Source organism: Myotis daubentonii, chromosome 2 (assembly GCF_963259705.1).
Source record: "Myotis daubentonii chromosome 2, mMyoDau2.1, whole genome shotgun sequence".
Classification (NCBI taxonomy): Eukaryota; Metazoa; Chordata; class Mammalia; order Chiroptera; family Vespertilionidae; genus Myotis; species Myotis daubentonii.
In genome coordinates, this window is record NC_081841.1 from 165,318,568 (window position 1) to 165,333,699 (window position 15,132).

General features: G+C 35.0%; 1 protein-coding gene across 15 annotated transcripts in view; it reads right to left on the reverse strand.

The window, feature by feature from the left end:
- RBM26 (RNA binding motif protein 26) overlaps window positions 1-15,132 on the reverse strand; it is a 132,130-nt gene that overhangs the window by 37,103 nt on the left and 79,895 nt on the right. For 6 of the 15 annotated variants that reach the window (XM_059684930.1, XM_059684928.1, XM_059684924.1 and 3 more), the window contains 8 exons: window positions 13,446-13,663; window positions 12,013-12,273; window positions 10,278-10,517; window positions 9,690-9,860; window positions 9,196-9,351; window positions 3,129-3,240; window positions 1,869-2,028; window positions 151-315 (listed from right to left, as the gene is read on the reverse strand). In XM_059684930.1, the coding sequence (XP_059540913.1) occupies window positions 151-315; window positions 1,869-2,028; window positions 3,129-3,240; window positions 9,196-9,351; window positions 9,690-9,860; window positions 10,278-10,517; window positions 12,013-12,273; window positions 13,446-13,663 (1,483 nt within the window). The remainder of the gene's footprint in view (window positions 1-150; window positions 316-1,868; window positions 2,029-3,128; window positions 3,241-9,195; window positions 9,352-9,689; window positions 9,861-10,277; window positions 10,518-12,012; window positions 12,274-13,445; window positions 13,664-15,132) is intronic. The other 9 variants (XM_059684935.1, XM_059684934.1, XM_059684929.1 and 6 more) reach the window with 5 other exon arrangements.

Genomic DNA, 15,132 nt, shown 5'->3' on the forward strand with positions numbered 1-15,132 from the left:
TTAAATAACTTCCTCAAGTCTATATATTAAAAAGTGGTTGAGGCAGGATCTAAACTCAAAAGTCTACCTGACTGCAATGCCTCTGCTCTTAAATACTATGCTTTCTAAGCGTGTTCTATGAGCATTTAATTTCACATAAATTTCTCTTACTTTTGGAGAAGTAGTTTGTAATTGCTGGGTGCCTCCTTCTCTGTGCCAATAAACCTTAATAAAGCGATTGTTTAGCACTGCTTCTGTACTTGATATTGCTTTCTTTGCTTCTTCATATGTTGCAAATTGGATAAGGGCACCTTCAGGATCACCATTATAGGCAACCTAAGGTGTCAAATATTAAGAACAGTGAATTTCCAAATGAATATAGTAAAATTCCTCAACAAATAAAATATTGGTCCTCCTATGTAAGATTCTATCTTTCTACTTCCTTTAATATAGACTATTACCATAACCTACTTTCACTCCAGAAGAATGCAGGAGGCAACCAATCGATGTGACTCTCTCAAATCGATGTTTCTCTCTCTCTCTGTCTTTCCCCTTCTCTTCCACTCTCTCTAGAAATCAATGGAAAAATATCCTCAGGTGAGGATTGACAAAACAAACAAAAGAGTGCAAGAAAATTTAAGAAATAAATGAATTTTACACATAAGTAAACTGAATTCAAAGAGTATATGATTCTGCAGACTCATATTAGTAAGTAGCAGGTACAAGGCTTTTCACTTCAAATTTTTTGATCTTTTGGTATTGAAAATTCTTTTAAATTTAATATTACCAGTGTAGTTAATTGTGTGAGAAAAAACATTTCAGAAGCTTTTTTGTCTAAATCTAAATGTGACAGATCAATTAAATAGCCATAAAAAGATATTCACAAATAACTACAGGGTAATGTGTATAAGATGGGTCCATAATTTTCAAATATATACATTTTTAAGTGTGTGTGTTGATTGACTGATAAGCAGGTATAGATAAAGAAATACAAAACAAAAAAATCTAGAATAATACATGGTAAATTGTTAACAACGATGTAACTGTATTATGGGGATATATGGGAAGAGAAATGTAAGGGACACAAAGAGTTAACATAGAAACATTTGTTTTAATTCTATATCAATATCTATTGTCCTTCCACAACCAAGCATGCGATTTTCATCTATTTCCTTTACATTATTTTTAAATGGGAATAAAACAAAATTTTCCAAATTAATCAACTTAAGCTGTACTCTCTACAATTTATTATTTTTATCAGGTGATGACAAATAATTCTGATTGAAAAAAACTGAAAAAAAGAAAGCCCAATATTATTTCAACACTTTTACATATTACACAATGTAAGTTCAATACTAAATAACCTTACAAGTTATATCCAAAGCCAAGGTCTAACTTAGGGTGAAGTCAAATACAAACTACACTGATATTTATCTTGAAAAATATTCAAAAAATGGTACAGGAAAAAGCAAATGTTTCAGCTAATTATGGATTACATGGTCTCTGGGCCCCATCTGTTAAATGTATCCCATCACAGAGGCAGCAAAAATAATCTGACTAAAGCATCTTATTGTAATGACTTTAAGAAACTGGGGAAATGAAAACTACAAGATTAGAGTTTACCAGTGTGATTATTTAACTTTGCTATAATTTTATGATAACCTCTTCTAGGTAAAACATATGTAATATGATCAAAACTCCTGCCTTTTCAGAGCACAAAAGTTATTAAAGATCATGCATCTAAAATATAAAAAATTTCATTTCATATCCAATTTTTCAAATTTAGGTTACCAAATTTTTCATAATTCCTTACAAAATATTTTTCTTATTATATTGTTATCTCCTTAAATAATTAAGCAAAGACAACAGAATCACTTCACAGCTCTTACCTGTAAGTTAACCAAAGTTCCAAATCGACTAAAATGCTCATTAAGTTTGCTGATATTATTTAATTCTGGTGGAACTTTTCTAAGTTCAAGTTTGGTGTTTTCATTTCCAAACTGAACCTTTTTCTGGAAGCCTGGGCTGTTTGTTCTATTAAAATTTGGTCTGTAACAAAAATCAAGTTAATTAATACATTCATTTATATATTAATATATAAATCCCCTTATCAAGTACAAAGAAATAAAATTTTATTATTTAAGTTCTATTTTTTAAAATTGAAATTACTGGTTGATTATGGAAATTTAAATTTTCTTTAAAAAAAAATGAAGTCTCCAAATTAGTAAATGTTCGCATGTGTCAAGGAAGCCAACTGAGAAGGGCTCTTCCATATCACTGGTACTTGGCACTTTCAATCTACTCCTACTTAAAATTCTTGAAAGGTCCTAGCACCCTATTTCAGTCAATTTGCATATATAACCTTTGTTCCATTTCTGCAAGCTAGCTTAATGAAATGTATCCTATTTTAAAACCTTGATCAAAAGGTAGGGATGACTGTCTCAACTGCTTCTCAAACCTAAAAAAAAAACACTCAGAACTGTAGACGACACATTTGACACTTGGAAGAAAAGGATAAAACTATGGCCCTGAGAGGTTACAATGCTTGCCTTAAATCACAGAATTAAAGGCAGAGCCATAACTAGAAATTATTCACCTTTAAGTGATGTTATAAAGCTCTAAAAATGTGTGATCCTAATCTCGCCTCAAACATGAAAGTTTATAACTGAATCATCATAAACACCCCAACATTCTGATTCCTTACCTCTTTCACTGAAGCCCTTCCTTGACAACTTCAGTCCCTCCCCCAACTCCCCAAAAATCCCTTTCTAGCTCTTAACAGGAACTGCTCCCAGGCTAATGCCTCTTCTCAGATCTGACCCACACTTTCTTCCCTAATAATAAGCACATGACTATCCTTTATATGGGTAGTATTCAATGATATCTCCAACATAAGGAGTACGTTGTAGGTGGGGGAGGTGGAAAAATTGTGTTCTCAACCACTATATCATTTCTATATGAAAATGCCTTCCATGTACCAGACAACTGAATAACAAATTTTTAGAAAATTTACATTTTAGTGGGGTAATGCCTACAGAAAATTATATAAATTTTATTTTGAAAAATAATACCATACTGTCATAATAATACTCCAACTACCCTAAAAATTACTGTGTAAAAAAATTCCTTAATTTCCCCTGACAGCTTACTTATCAAACCAAGTCTTCTTTGTAGTAACTCCAGGCTCCCCAGAACCAATCGTTCTTTTCCTTGACTCTGAATCCACTACTATCCTCATACTGCTTTTATTAGGAGGCTTTTCTGTTTGAAAAGAAAATAAAAGAAAATAGATTAATATTTTGTTTATCAGTGCTACACTTCCTTTAATTCATATTGAAAACAAAGTTCTGGCACTTTGTCCAAGTATATATTTTAGAAGAATTAGAAATAAATGTACATTCAATTATAGTAGTAATCTAAGAGATTTTAATTTATTTCTAATTCACTTCAATCTAACTAAAGAATTAGTAATTCTCACATGTCAAATTAAAATATGACTCTGGCCCTGGCCAAGTGGTTCAGTTGGTTGGAGCATCATCCAGTAGACCAAAAGGTTTCAGGTTGATTCCTGGTCAGGGCACATACATAAGTTGCAGATTCAATCCCCAGTCAGGGTGCATACGAGAGGCAACCAATCAATGTTTCTCTGTCTCTGTCTTTGTCTGTCTCTCTCTCTCTCTTCCTCTCTAAAATTCAATAAATATATCCTTAGATGAAGATTTTAAAAAGGGGGGGGGGAGAGCTTTATTAAAATAAAGTAAATAAATAAATATTACTCTGTGGACAACTTCTATAGGTGGGGGGTGGAAATCTATGTCACTGTTCCCCTTTACCATCACCCTCACCACAAATATGACCTTTAAGAATTGATAACTTAAAGAGTTGTGATTGAAGTGAGTTGCTTATTTAAACACCAACATATTAATATAATTAGAACATACATGATTTTAAAAGGTAAATAAATATTCAAGATTGAAATGCAGTGCCAAAGATCTATTGAATATCTACTATCAACACTTTACATTTACTTAGGGTTTGATAGTTTTTTTAACCTATTATTCCCAAATGACATGCAAACCTTAATCCATATAAAATATATAATTTTAAAATTCCCTTTTTTAAAGATAGATTTAAAAATTGTTGTATAAATCCTATTCTTAGTATTTCTAAACACATAACTAACCAAAAGAACTTGGGATCTGTTTCAGCACAATCTCTCTCAGGGCTACAACTCTCTCTAATCTCTATGCAGTAGATCATATCAATTTATCACTCGTGAACTCTGCTCTGAGGACCAGTCCTAAATTTCTAACTTCTGGGTTTTCTCTGGCCATCTTCTTCTGGAAATCCCATGGGTATCCTAAAACTATGTACAAAACATAAATTACCTTCATATCAATGTACTTTTTAAATATTAAACATTTAAATTAATGAAACTACCATATCCCAAATCATATTTGATTTCTAACTCTGCCCACATCCCTTCAATTCACCTTGCATATATTTCCTCTCAATTCCCATTGAGACAACCTTGATACAAACTTGCATTACTTTTCACCTAGTCTACTGTCCTGAGCTTATGCTTCTAGATTCTCCTACCACTGATTTATCCTAAATAGAGAACTACCAATATAAGTGCCCAGAACTCTGCTGCTTTCTTCCATCTCCAACCTCTCCCTCTAAACTGACACTTCCCATCGACATTTATATATATATATATATATATATATATATATATATATATATATATATATATATTGATTTTGGGTGTTTAGCTTAGTTAGACAACCATATTCTTTACATAGTGTTCCCTCTATATTTCCAGTACCGCAACTGGCACCATACATTGTTATCACAATATTATTGACTATATTTCCTATGATTTACTTACTTCCTGTGACTATTTTGTAGCCACTAATTTGTGCTTTAGTCCCTTCACCTCTTTCGACCAGTGCCACAACCTGCCCTCCCCTCTGAAACCACCAGTTCTATCTGAGTCTGTTTCAGTTTTGTTTGTTCATTTATTTTGTTCTTCCCAATTTCACGTATAAGTGAAATCATATGGTATTTGCCTTTCTCTGACTGACTTATTTTACTGAGCAGCAGAACCGCTAGGTCCATCCATGCTGTCGCAAATGGTTTGAGATTTCATTCTTTTTTAATATTCCATTGTATATATGAACCACAGCTTTTTTTATCCAGTTGTCTACTGATGGGCACTTGGGTTTCTTCCATAGTTTGGCCATTATAAATACTGCAATGAACATAAGGGTGCATATATTCTTTTGAATTAGTGTGTTGGGATTTCTCCAGATAAATCCCTAGAGAATCAGTGTTTTGGGATTTCTTCAAATAAAGCCCCAGAAGTAGAATCACTGTGTCAGAAGGCAGGTCCATATTTAATCTTTTGAGGAAACTCCATATTGATGTCTCCCATCAACATTATTCCATTTTAAAAAGAAACCTCTTGAGACCACTTTCCCCTCCAGCTCCAGCATTCTCTCACTCCTTATCCTAACAGCTATTTCCGAAGAGCTGTCTACACTAGCTAAGTTTGCTTCCTTACAACCCAGGCATTCACTAATTCTCTGAAAACTGGCAGCTGCTTCCATTATTGCACTTAACTTGCTCTTGCTAAAATCGCTGTCCTCACTTGTTGCTTAAGCTTATGAATTCATTCCAATCTTTCTCTTACTTGACCTCTTGAGAGCATTTAATGCTGCTGAACATCTTCCCCTCCTTCTTATCCTTCTCCCTTGATTTTCATGTCTCCACACTTTCTGCTTTCTTCTCTGCCTTTTTGGATTCATTTTCTCAGTGCCTTATATAAGCTCCTCTTTCTTTGTCCACTGTTTCAGTGCAGGCATCCTCCAGGTTATTTACTAGGACTTTCTAAACTCACTCTACACAACCTCCCTAAAACATCTTATCTACGGCCATGGCTTCATTCATCAATGTAGTGATTCTCAAGAAGGAAGGGGAGTGTATTTGGAACCTACTAGTATGTCAGTCAGGCTCGCAGACTTGGGTATGCCTCCTTCCATCTTTCTTTGCTTCTCACTATTACTAAAGACACAGAAGAAGATTGTTCTACATGCTTTTTTCATCTGCCCAATTTCCAGAGCAGAAACCTGGTGTCTTTTTCACCTTCTCCATTAATCCCATTCTAAGTCCAATAAGTTACATGTGTTGTCAACCCTTTCCACTAACCTTAAATCTTTCACTTCCCACTGTTACTACCATAGTCCAGCAACTATCATCTCTTCTCTAGAATTCTTCAAATCCCTTTAATTGGCCTCTTACATCCCTCCACATCTCTTACTCACTTCTCTCTCAGTCGCAAAATTTTTCCAGGTTCTAAAAAGTATTTGAGAGTGTATACACTTTATCTAGATCCTTTCACTGGCTACCTTTGACTTAGCCTACATGTCTACAGCAGATTAGGTAGAAATATCCAGTGTTTAGCATGGGTGATGCTCACCGTGCAAGCCGCAATTTCTTTGCCCAGCTTATCTTCGCAGGATCAGTTCTGCAATGGGATTTTTGGCCTTATTCCTGCCTCCCAAGCCTGGTTCACTGGCTCTTTCGGAGAGGTCTTTGAGCTATCCAATATCCTTTTTTCTTTAATATGTTATTTACCTAAAGGTTCACTAAGAGGCAGTAATGTGTTTTTCCTCAGTATTTGTGATGTGTTTGCTCTAATTCATCTGTATTCTCTCACTCATATTTTTGTTATTTATTTTAAAAAGAGAGTTAAAAAAAGAAGCAAGTTCCTCTGGGTATACAATTACCAAATGTGCGTATTACCTATATGTATTGTGTTTTCCCCCCAATATCCATTTTAATAAATTATTTTTTTGCTTAAAATTTTCAGCACTGGTTTTGTTGACAGCAAATGGAAACTTAGCCCTTCTTCCTACCTATATTCAATCCAGTCCTACATATATTCAATCAAGTAGCATCTATCATATTTCCCACCTCCTTAGAAATATGGGAAGGACAATTATCAAAGCCTCCAAGTTACATTAATATTCGGAATTCCAAGGCATCAAAGGACCTACATTATTTTCATTTGTAAATTTAAAGTATGAAGCATAAAAATATGATTATCACATAATAGTCTAAGACAAATTTAAATTAAGGCCATCTATAGGCTATTAGAAATATATAATAATTATATAATTAACAGTATCATAGGCTTTTAAGTATCTATCACAATCCAGGACATTAAGTTTCAAACCAAACAGGCAACAGATGAAAACATTTTGGGGGACAGGGACCAAAAAAAGGAAACAGAAGTATAGGTAACACTCAATATAAATGGGTTGCTAAATCAGTTTTGACGCATAAAAAAAGTGTTATTAATAAAGAGTATATTCCTAAACCAGCTCACAGAAATAGCACATGTTTCTAAAGAACAGTATTAAAGCAGTTACTACGTATGATTCCATGAGAAAAGGCGTTCAAATTCCTAGGCACACCAGACATTTATCTCGCAATAGGTCCATTCATGTAACTTACATGCATGTGGAGCTGAAATTACCACCACTCCAACTTCTATATGATTAAGATTTATATGTAAGAGGTTTGATTCCTCTTCCTTCTCTCATCACCAACAAAAAATTGACCTGGCACTGGAATGGGTCTAATAAATACTGATCTGTAGCAGCGTATAGTTATGCCATTCCAAAAGAGCAAGATAAGAGATGACCTGATGGCCAAAACCGGTTTGGCTCAGTGGATAGAGCGTCGGCCTGCGGACTGAAAGGTCCCAGGTTCGATTCCGGTCAAGGGCATGTACCTGGGTTGCGGGCACATCCCCAGTGGGAGATGTGCAGGAGGCAGCTGATCCATGTTTCTCTCTCATTGATGTTTCTAACTCTCTATCTCTCTCCCTTCCTCTCTGTGAAAAATCAATAAAATATATTAAAAAAAAAAAAAAGAGAGATGACCTGATGTTGGAGTTCTAGCAAGAGCAAGGAATATGTACATGATAAAAAGAAAATAAGTACTAAATAGTGACCTAAAGAAGTTTTCTCTGAACTGGCTAGGTAGAAGAGACTTGGAGGATAAACAGCCACAAGTGGCTACTTTTCAATTACAAGAAACTGTTAAAAAAATTTTTTTTCCATAAGAAAATAATCTTTTTTAGTGCTGTTGTTGTTAATGAGAATTATTAGAATGCTGCAAGAAGAATTTAAAAGGTGGGCATCCACATGAAATGTCCTGTGATCGCAAATTAAATTGGGTATAAATTAAAATGATCTTCACACCTTCACCACAAAAAGGTCTTTGAATACTCAAGGTATTTAGATGCTCAGGATCTGAGAGTTTTCAATAAATAACAACAACAAAATAAATCAAAGTATAAGTAATCACAACTTTACTAAACCACAATAGTTACTGACTGTTAATTAAGTTCGAGTTTTATTCACACTTGATGAGACATGACATACTAGAAAAAAAGACATTGGGGAAAAACTGGAAAGAAAATGGCATCTAAAAACTAGTTGAATTAGGGAAAAAGACACTTATTGTTGTACATAATATTTTTTATTATGTCTAACAATCCCTCACTTCCCTATATCAATTATCTGTAGCAAATCTTTCAAATTAATGTAAGCTCTACACCTCCTCTGACTCTCCATATCCAGTTGTACCTCTAAAATAGGAGTCTTGCTGCCTGTTTGTGACTGTATCAGTCTAAACTCTATCTTCTCCCATTTAGAACTTTTATCAAAAAGTCTGTCACCTCTAAGAAAAATGTAAAAGCTAATTAGTCACTTCCTGAAACATAATTCCTTTTGCTTAAAATATTATAAGCAAACAAATTTCAAATTCTAACATCAAAAGTAAAATACACATCAAGCATAATTTGTACAGCTAATTTCATTAACTATGACAGAATCTATCTTTAGGAATTAAAGCATTACTCTAAAGAGTTTAAATAAACCTATTAAGACTGCAAATGATAGAAAATACCCAACAAAAGCTACATTAGAAAACATGTACTTTTGTAAAATTTCTTTCCTCTTGGAAACACCATAAATAGAGAAATACATTATTACCTTTTCTCTCATGAGAGACCAAAGGATTGAAGAAACAAACATAAACACTATCCTTTACTCAACCTATAAATACAGGACCAACTGTTCTTTATAAATGTTTGTCACGCTTGATATTATAAAAACTATAAGAAAAGATTAATCATAGTACCTCTGGGTGGCAAATCCATATCCCCTGATGTCAATCCTATCAAGTTAGGCCTTTGTGCATGCACTCTGTGTCTATACATAGGTCTGGAAGTGTTTGTTATGCTTGGGGCCTCAGGATTATAGCCATCTGTGTCATATGTATCTGGTAATACAAAAACTGTAATTAAAAAACAATTGTAAAACTCCATTTTATAATTTTCTATATTGGTAATAGAAAAAGTAAACTATAATATGTTACTAATACAAAGCTAACATATTTTATATGCATTAAAAAGAAAATTTAGTTTTATAAAAATATGTTATTTAAAAGAAAATGTAACAGTTTTAAAAAACATAACTGAAGACTTACATTTAATGTACATTCACCATGTCTACATTTTTATTCTATATAATTGTAGTGAGAAAAATAGACCTGCTAGAGTAATTCACTTTATAAACATTTTAAAATTCCTCATCTAAAGCTATATTCATAAATATAGAGGGCCAAAACTGCACCTGCAGTAAAAAGAGAAGGTGGAGCAGGAGGAGGCTGGTGATGAATGCCTGTTGTTACTACAGTAGGAACAGAACTGGTTGCAGAGTTTGGGGGAGCATCCATGCCAGATGGCTGCAGAGGAGGAAGTGGTGGTGGTGGTCCTGTCAAAACCAAAGAATAAGAAATATCATCTGAAAGCAAACAAATAAAATAAGTTATTTGTATATCCAAACATGATATTCTCATTCATCAAACTATAATATCAACAAACATCAAGCTTTTATAACTATTTTAGTTTTCTAGGGTAAATAGTCTTTCAATGTTTTCTAAAACAGGTTTCTCTTAAGCTATAAAATATTACAGGCAGCTGGAAATTATCAGAGATTGTGCATAATTCAGAGCTACTCCAAACCATAGTAAATTATAGGTTTGGCATAGTCAAGTAAAGTAGGGGTATAGTCTAAATGGGTATATCTTGCTCTTAGTTTCCAGCATCTACAAAATTACTTTAGATACTTTTAATAAAAGCAAGCATCAAACTATTAACTTTTTAAAAAGACTCCAAATGGACAGATAATAAGTAGAGGCAAACAAACATATTTACTTACCTGTGACAGGTGGTAGACTGGGTGGTAATGGGCCTGGTGGTGGCACTGGGGGTCTCAGATTCACAGGTGGAGGTGTAAGAATTGGTGGGGGTGGGGGGAGTCCAGGAGGAGGTGGTCCTTCAACAACAGGAGGCTGTGCTGGGAAAGGCAGCATACCAGGAAGATTCACATCTTCTACAACTACTGGGTCACTTCCATGATCAAAAGGGCACATGTCTCCTCTCATGCAGAAACCCTTTTCTGTGAGGAAAAAGAGAAATATGAAAAGTGCTGGACATTAAAATTTTCTCTGTTAACAAAAGTAAGATATTTAAAAACAGAAATATTTTTTAATATAGGGCAAGTGTAATTAACCATATCACAAGAGCTACCTTACTAATTCCAGTAATTTAAAAATAAGTCATAATAAAGATAACCCATACACTAGAAAATACATCACCAAATTAAAGTGAGTATACCTAACTTGTAAGATGGTATAAAACATATATATATATATATGTATATGTGTGTGTGTGTGTGTATATATATATATATATATATATATATATATATATATTTGTTATTAGAAACACTTCCTGTATTTAAATCTCACATATAACTTTATAAACACTGCAACTATAGCTTTCATAAGTTTATAAAACTTTTACAATAAAAGCTTAAGAGTCTTCATTTATAAATTCTTAAATAGGTGATATTCACATTTCTGGTTCCACTTAACATGACAATAACCGTTCATTTTTAAAAACATAAACTTTGAAGAAAATGTTTCAGTAGCAGATTCCCTCACAAGTAACTCTATAAATATTAGTCTTGTTGGATAAATTCCAAATATATCTTAAGACTTACATGCAAATAATATATTTAAACTGATATTCAATAGTAGTGATTAATGAAGTTTTCAATAATATTGAGAAATTAATGAGTGCTTAACCTTTTGCGGTCGTATTAAATTTGGACATGGGTGTCGTACTGGTTGGAATTAATTTCCACTGAAAGAGCAGTGATACATAACATGCAAGATTATGAAGGATAAACAAGATTTATTAATTCTTTTTTGGAACTACATCACTACTAGTAGAATCACTACAAACGTTATCACTTTCTACGTCAGAGTCAGTATTCAAGGTGCCAAAATAAAACTCTTCATCGTTACTTTCAGATTCGCAGTACACTTCTTTTGTAACTTCCTTTTTGCCATTTTGGAGTATTATTCTGAAATATCTTAACAAGCGAGAATGTCTAATTACAGTTAAACGTAATTTGTAAAGCTTTATTTGAAATTCTGCGAAGTATCTCCGAAGCTTGTCGATTTCTTCACTCTCAAAAGGCGACTGACTCGCCACGGTGTTTTGCATGGCGAGTGTGGAACGACCGCGTTTGTTTATATTGAGTTTCGATATCTCCGATATGTCGGGGCAATGTTTTGGTTCGTGACAAGGTCGCTTAGACACTTAAGAGCTTTCAGAGAAATTATGAACTGATACATGAATGAATAGAGTTAAGATTCGTACGGTTCCTTGCTGTGGTGGCTGAGAGCAGACATACGACCAGAACGGTAAAAAAGCTTTGGTGGCTGAGAGTAGACAAACGACCGCAAAGGGTTAATATTAATTTCCCACTATTTCCAATAGGTTAATAAGTCTTTGAATAACTGTGTGTAACCTAAACTTACAGAATTTAGTCAGTAGGATACATTAATTCAATATGTAATGAAACAGTTGAAAGGCTTACTTACCATCATAGTCTCTACACCGTTTTTTAGGCATTGGTGGTCTGACATATGAGTTATGGTCCACTTGGTCTTCATGAAATTCAGACCAACTTTCGGTAGTGTTATTACCATGATGTGTAGGAGCAATTACTGTTATGGTGCTGCTCAAAGTAGGTACAGGGTAGTGACCAGATGAAATGTTAGGTACCGAAGAAACTGGAGTATAATTGTTTTCTAGTGGATCTGTTCTATCCAGGTCATATTTGGGTTTTACCAGATCTCTTTCTGCAACAAAATATAAATGACTTATAAAACTATTTTTTTAAAAAACTATGCCCCAGATGCAGAAATAGTACTATTTTCACTAAACAGAAACTGTCCACATTTTAGACAACCCTCTTTTTCTTTTGAAAACAATGAATACACACTGGCCCAAGAAAAGCTATTTCTTTTCAATATGACCTAAACCAGGGGTGGGCAAACTTTTTGACTCGAGGGCCACAATGGGTTCTTAAACTGGACCGGAGGGCCGGAACAAAAGCATGGATGGAGTGTTTGTGTGAACTCATATAAATTCAAAGTAAACATCATTACATAAAAGGGTACGGTCTTTTTTTTTTTTTTAGTTTTATTCATTTCAAACGGGCCGGATCGGGCCCACGGGCCGTAGTTTGCCCACGGCTGACCTAAACTATAAAACCACACATAAATTTGCTGTACTTAATGAGTTTAAAATTTCTTGAAGTTCTATTTACATAAAAGAGATTTTTAATTTTTCTTCACTGTAATCTTACCCCCCAAAAAGCATAATATGTATTATAATAAAACTATGGTTATTTTTTCTGCGATGAATATTTGTCATCCTTCTAAAAATCTTAGCATGCCTTTTTACAGTGAACACCATTTGACGATGAGAATGGATGAGCAGAGGAAGAAAAAGGAGTTCATATTAAACATAAACAAAGAAATTAACTGGGCTGTATATGGTCCCAAGGAAAAGAATAGGTATTAAGGAGATTCGTTAAGTGAAGCAATGTGCAGAGAGGCCGAGTATACGTAGATCAAAGGGGGAAAAACTCTAAAAGAAGAATAACAGAGAAGTGCAGGGCTTATACAAAGGCTACAAAATAACTTCCTACACTAAATAAAGATGGCTGTACAATAAAGTTTGCAAGGGTAGCTAATATCAAAGCTTAAGTAAAGGTGTTTTACTCAAAGATGATTGTTTTATTGGTCATAATATCTCCCTTTTAATAATGCACATTGCAAGAAATATTATACATGTTGGAAATGACATGGTCTTGCAATTACACACTTCTGAAATGAAAACTTTTAACTGTTTTCATAGTTTTGAAGTATAACTGATATATAATTAAAAGCAGCTTTATGGTCCTTAAGTTAAGAAGTATTTTCCCAATAAGAGAATGCCAACAAAAATATACACATATATGATTTACCCCTGCTTCGTGTTCTGCTCCTGCTTCTGGTCCTACTTCTATCCCTATCCCTGTCACGAAGCCTCTCTTTACTCCAACTTCGACTCCGACTCCTGCTGTAACTGCGACTCCGCCCTCGTCTTCTATTGTACCGGTCTCTGTATGAATCTCTTCGAGGAGGGTTTCGATCATAATCTCTTTTGCGAGAACGATCATCTTTTTTCCTCTCATCACGACTTCTAAAGAAATATATGATCATTTTACTTTCATGTAAATAACTTTTAAGTAGATACAGGGAAAATCTAAATGCAAAAGTTATATTTAATTCTTATAATATCATGATTCTTTTTTGTACCATCAGAATACAAACATAGGAAAATGAAACAATAAATAAATCGAACAATACAAAACTGAACATGTTCTGCAGAACAAGTACTCTAAAACTCCTTTAAGGAAAAATCTCTAAAAGTCTTAATTCTTAGTCTTACACAAAAAAGGCATATATACATTTAGGTTATCTATACATATGTATTATAGCAAATAATATCTGTACATAAATGTACTTATGCATATGAACACATATCTTATCTCATAGGCATGTATCACATGCACTGCATTCTAAATGCCTTTGAAACCTTAATGAAAAAAAAAATCATAAATTCTTGAGGGAAAACCAAGATGGCAGCATAGGTAAACACCAGAAATTGATGCCTCACACAACTACTTCAAAAAAACAACTAAAAGACAAAACGGATATCATCCAGAACCACACAAAGGCTGGCCGAGTGGAAATTCTACAACTAGAAGGAAAGAGAAAAGCACACTGAGACTCAGAGGAGGTGCGGAGGTAAGGGGAAGAGGTACGGAGGCGCACGGGGAAAGGGCTCGCAACTGAGGACACGGCTGTCTTTTTCAATCAGGAGGGAGTCTCAAGCTCCCCATGGCTCTGAACTCCTGTTCCGGGCAAGTCTCTGAGGACCCAGACTCATACGGGGAGAAACTGGACTGTCTGGAATCAGGCAGAACTCAAGGGCGGCTTTCTCTCAGAGGTGCTTGCAGCGATTACCGCGGGACACTGAGACCTGGGGCTTCTTAGGGCAGGGCTGAGGATCAGCCATAGCTGTTAGCTCCGCCCTGTTGATTCCCTGAGATCCTGCACCACCCAAGCTGTGTGCAGAGGCTTTTGCATATGAATGACCTGGCCCTTTGCAATCTAAAATTACCTAACAAACTGCAGCTGGGTCAGAGAGACCCAGATCATCCAAAAAGAAGGCCCAAGGCCCCACAGCAGCTTGCACTGCTTCACAGTTGGGCCTCATCTAGGCACCTCAAAACTCCAAAGAAAAGGAATCTTGCAGATCTTTCCATAGCTCCTGCTGGGTAGCCTCGGGCAGAGGCTAAATTAGCACCTCCTTAGACATCCAAGAGCCAGTGTACCCAGTGGTCAGAGTGGACCATCCAGATTACAACTCCTCAGATCCCTAAGGGACACACTCAGGGGGAAGACTCAGTGAGCACCAAAGCCCCATTGAAGCAAGTCTTGCCCCAGAAGGGTGTCTCCAGCACAGAAGTTCTCCCACTGCAGACACAGCTGATTCTCACATCTAATTGGCCTGCAGGTCAATTCCTCCCAGTGATACCTACAACAATCAAGGCTTAACTACAACAAGAATGTGCACAAAGCCCACAAAGGGGTGTACCCAGAGTG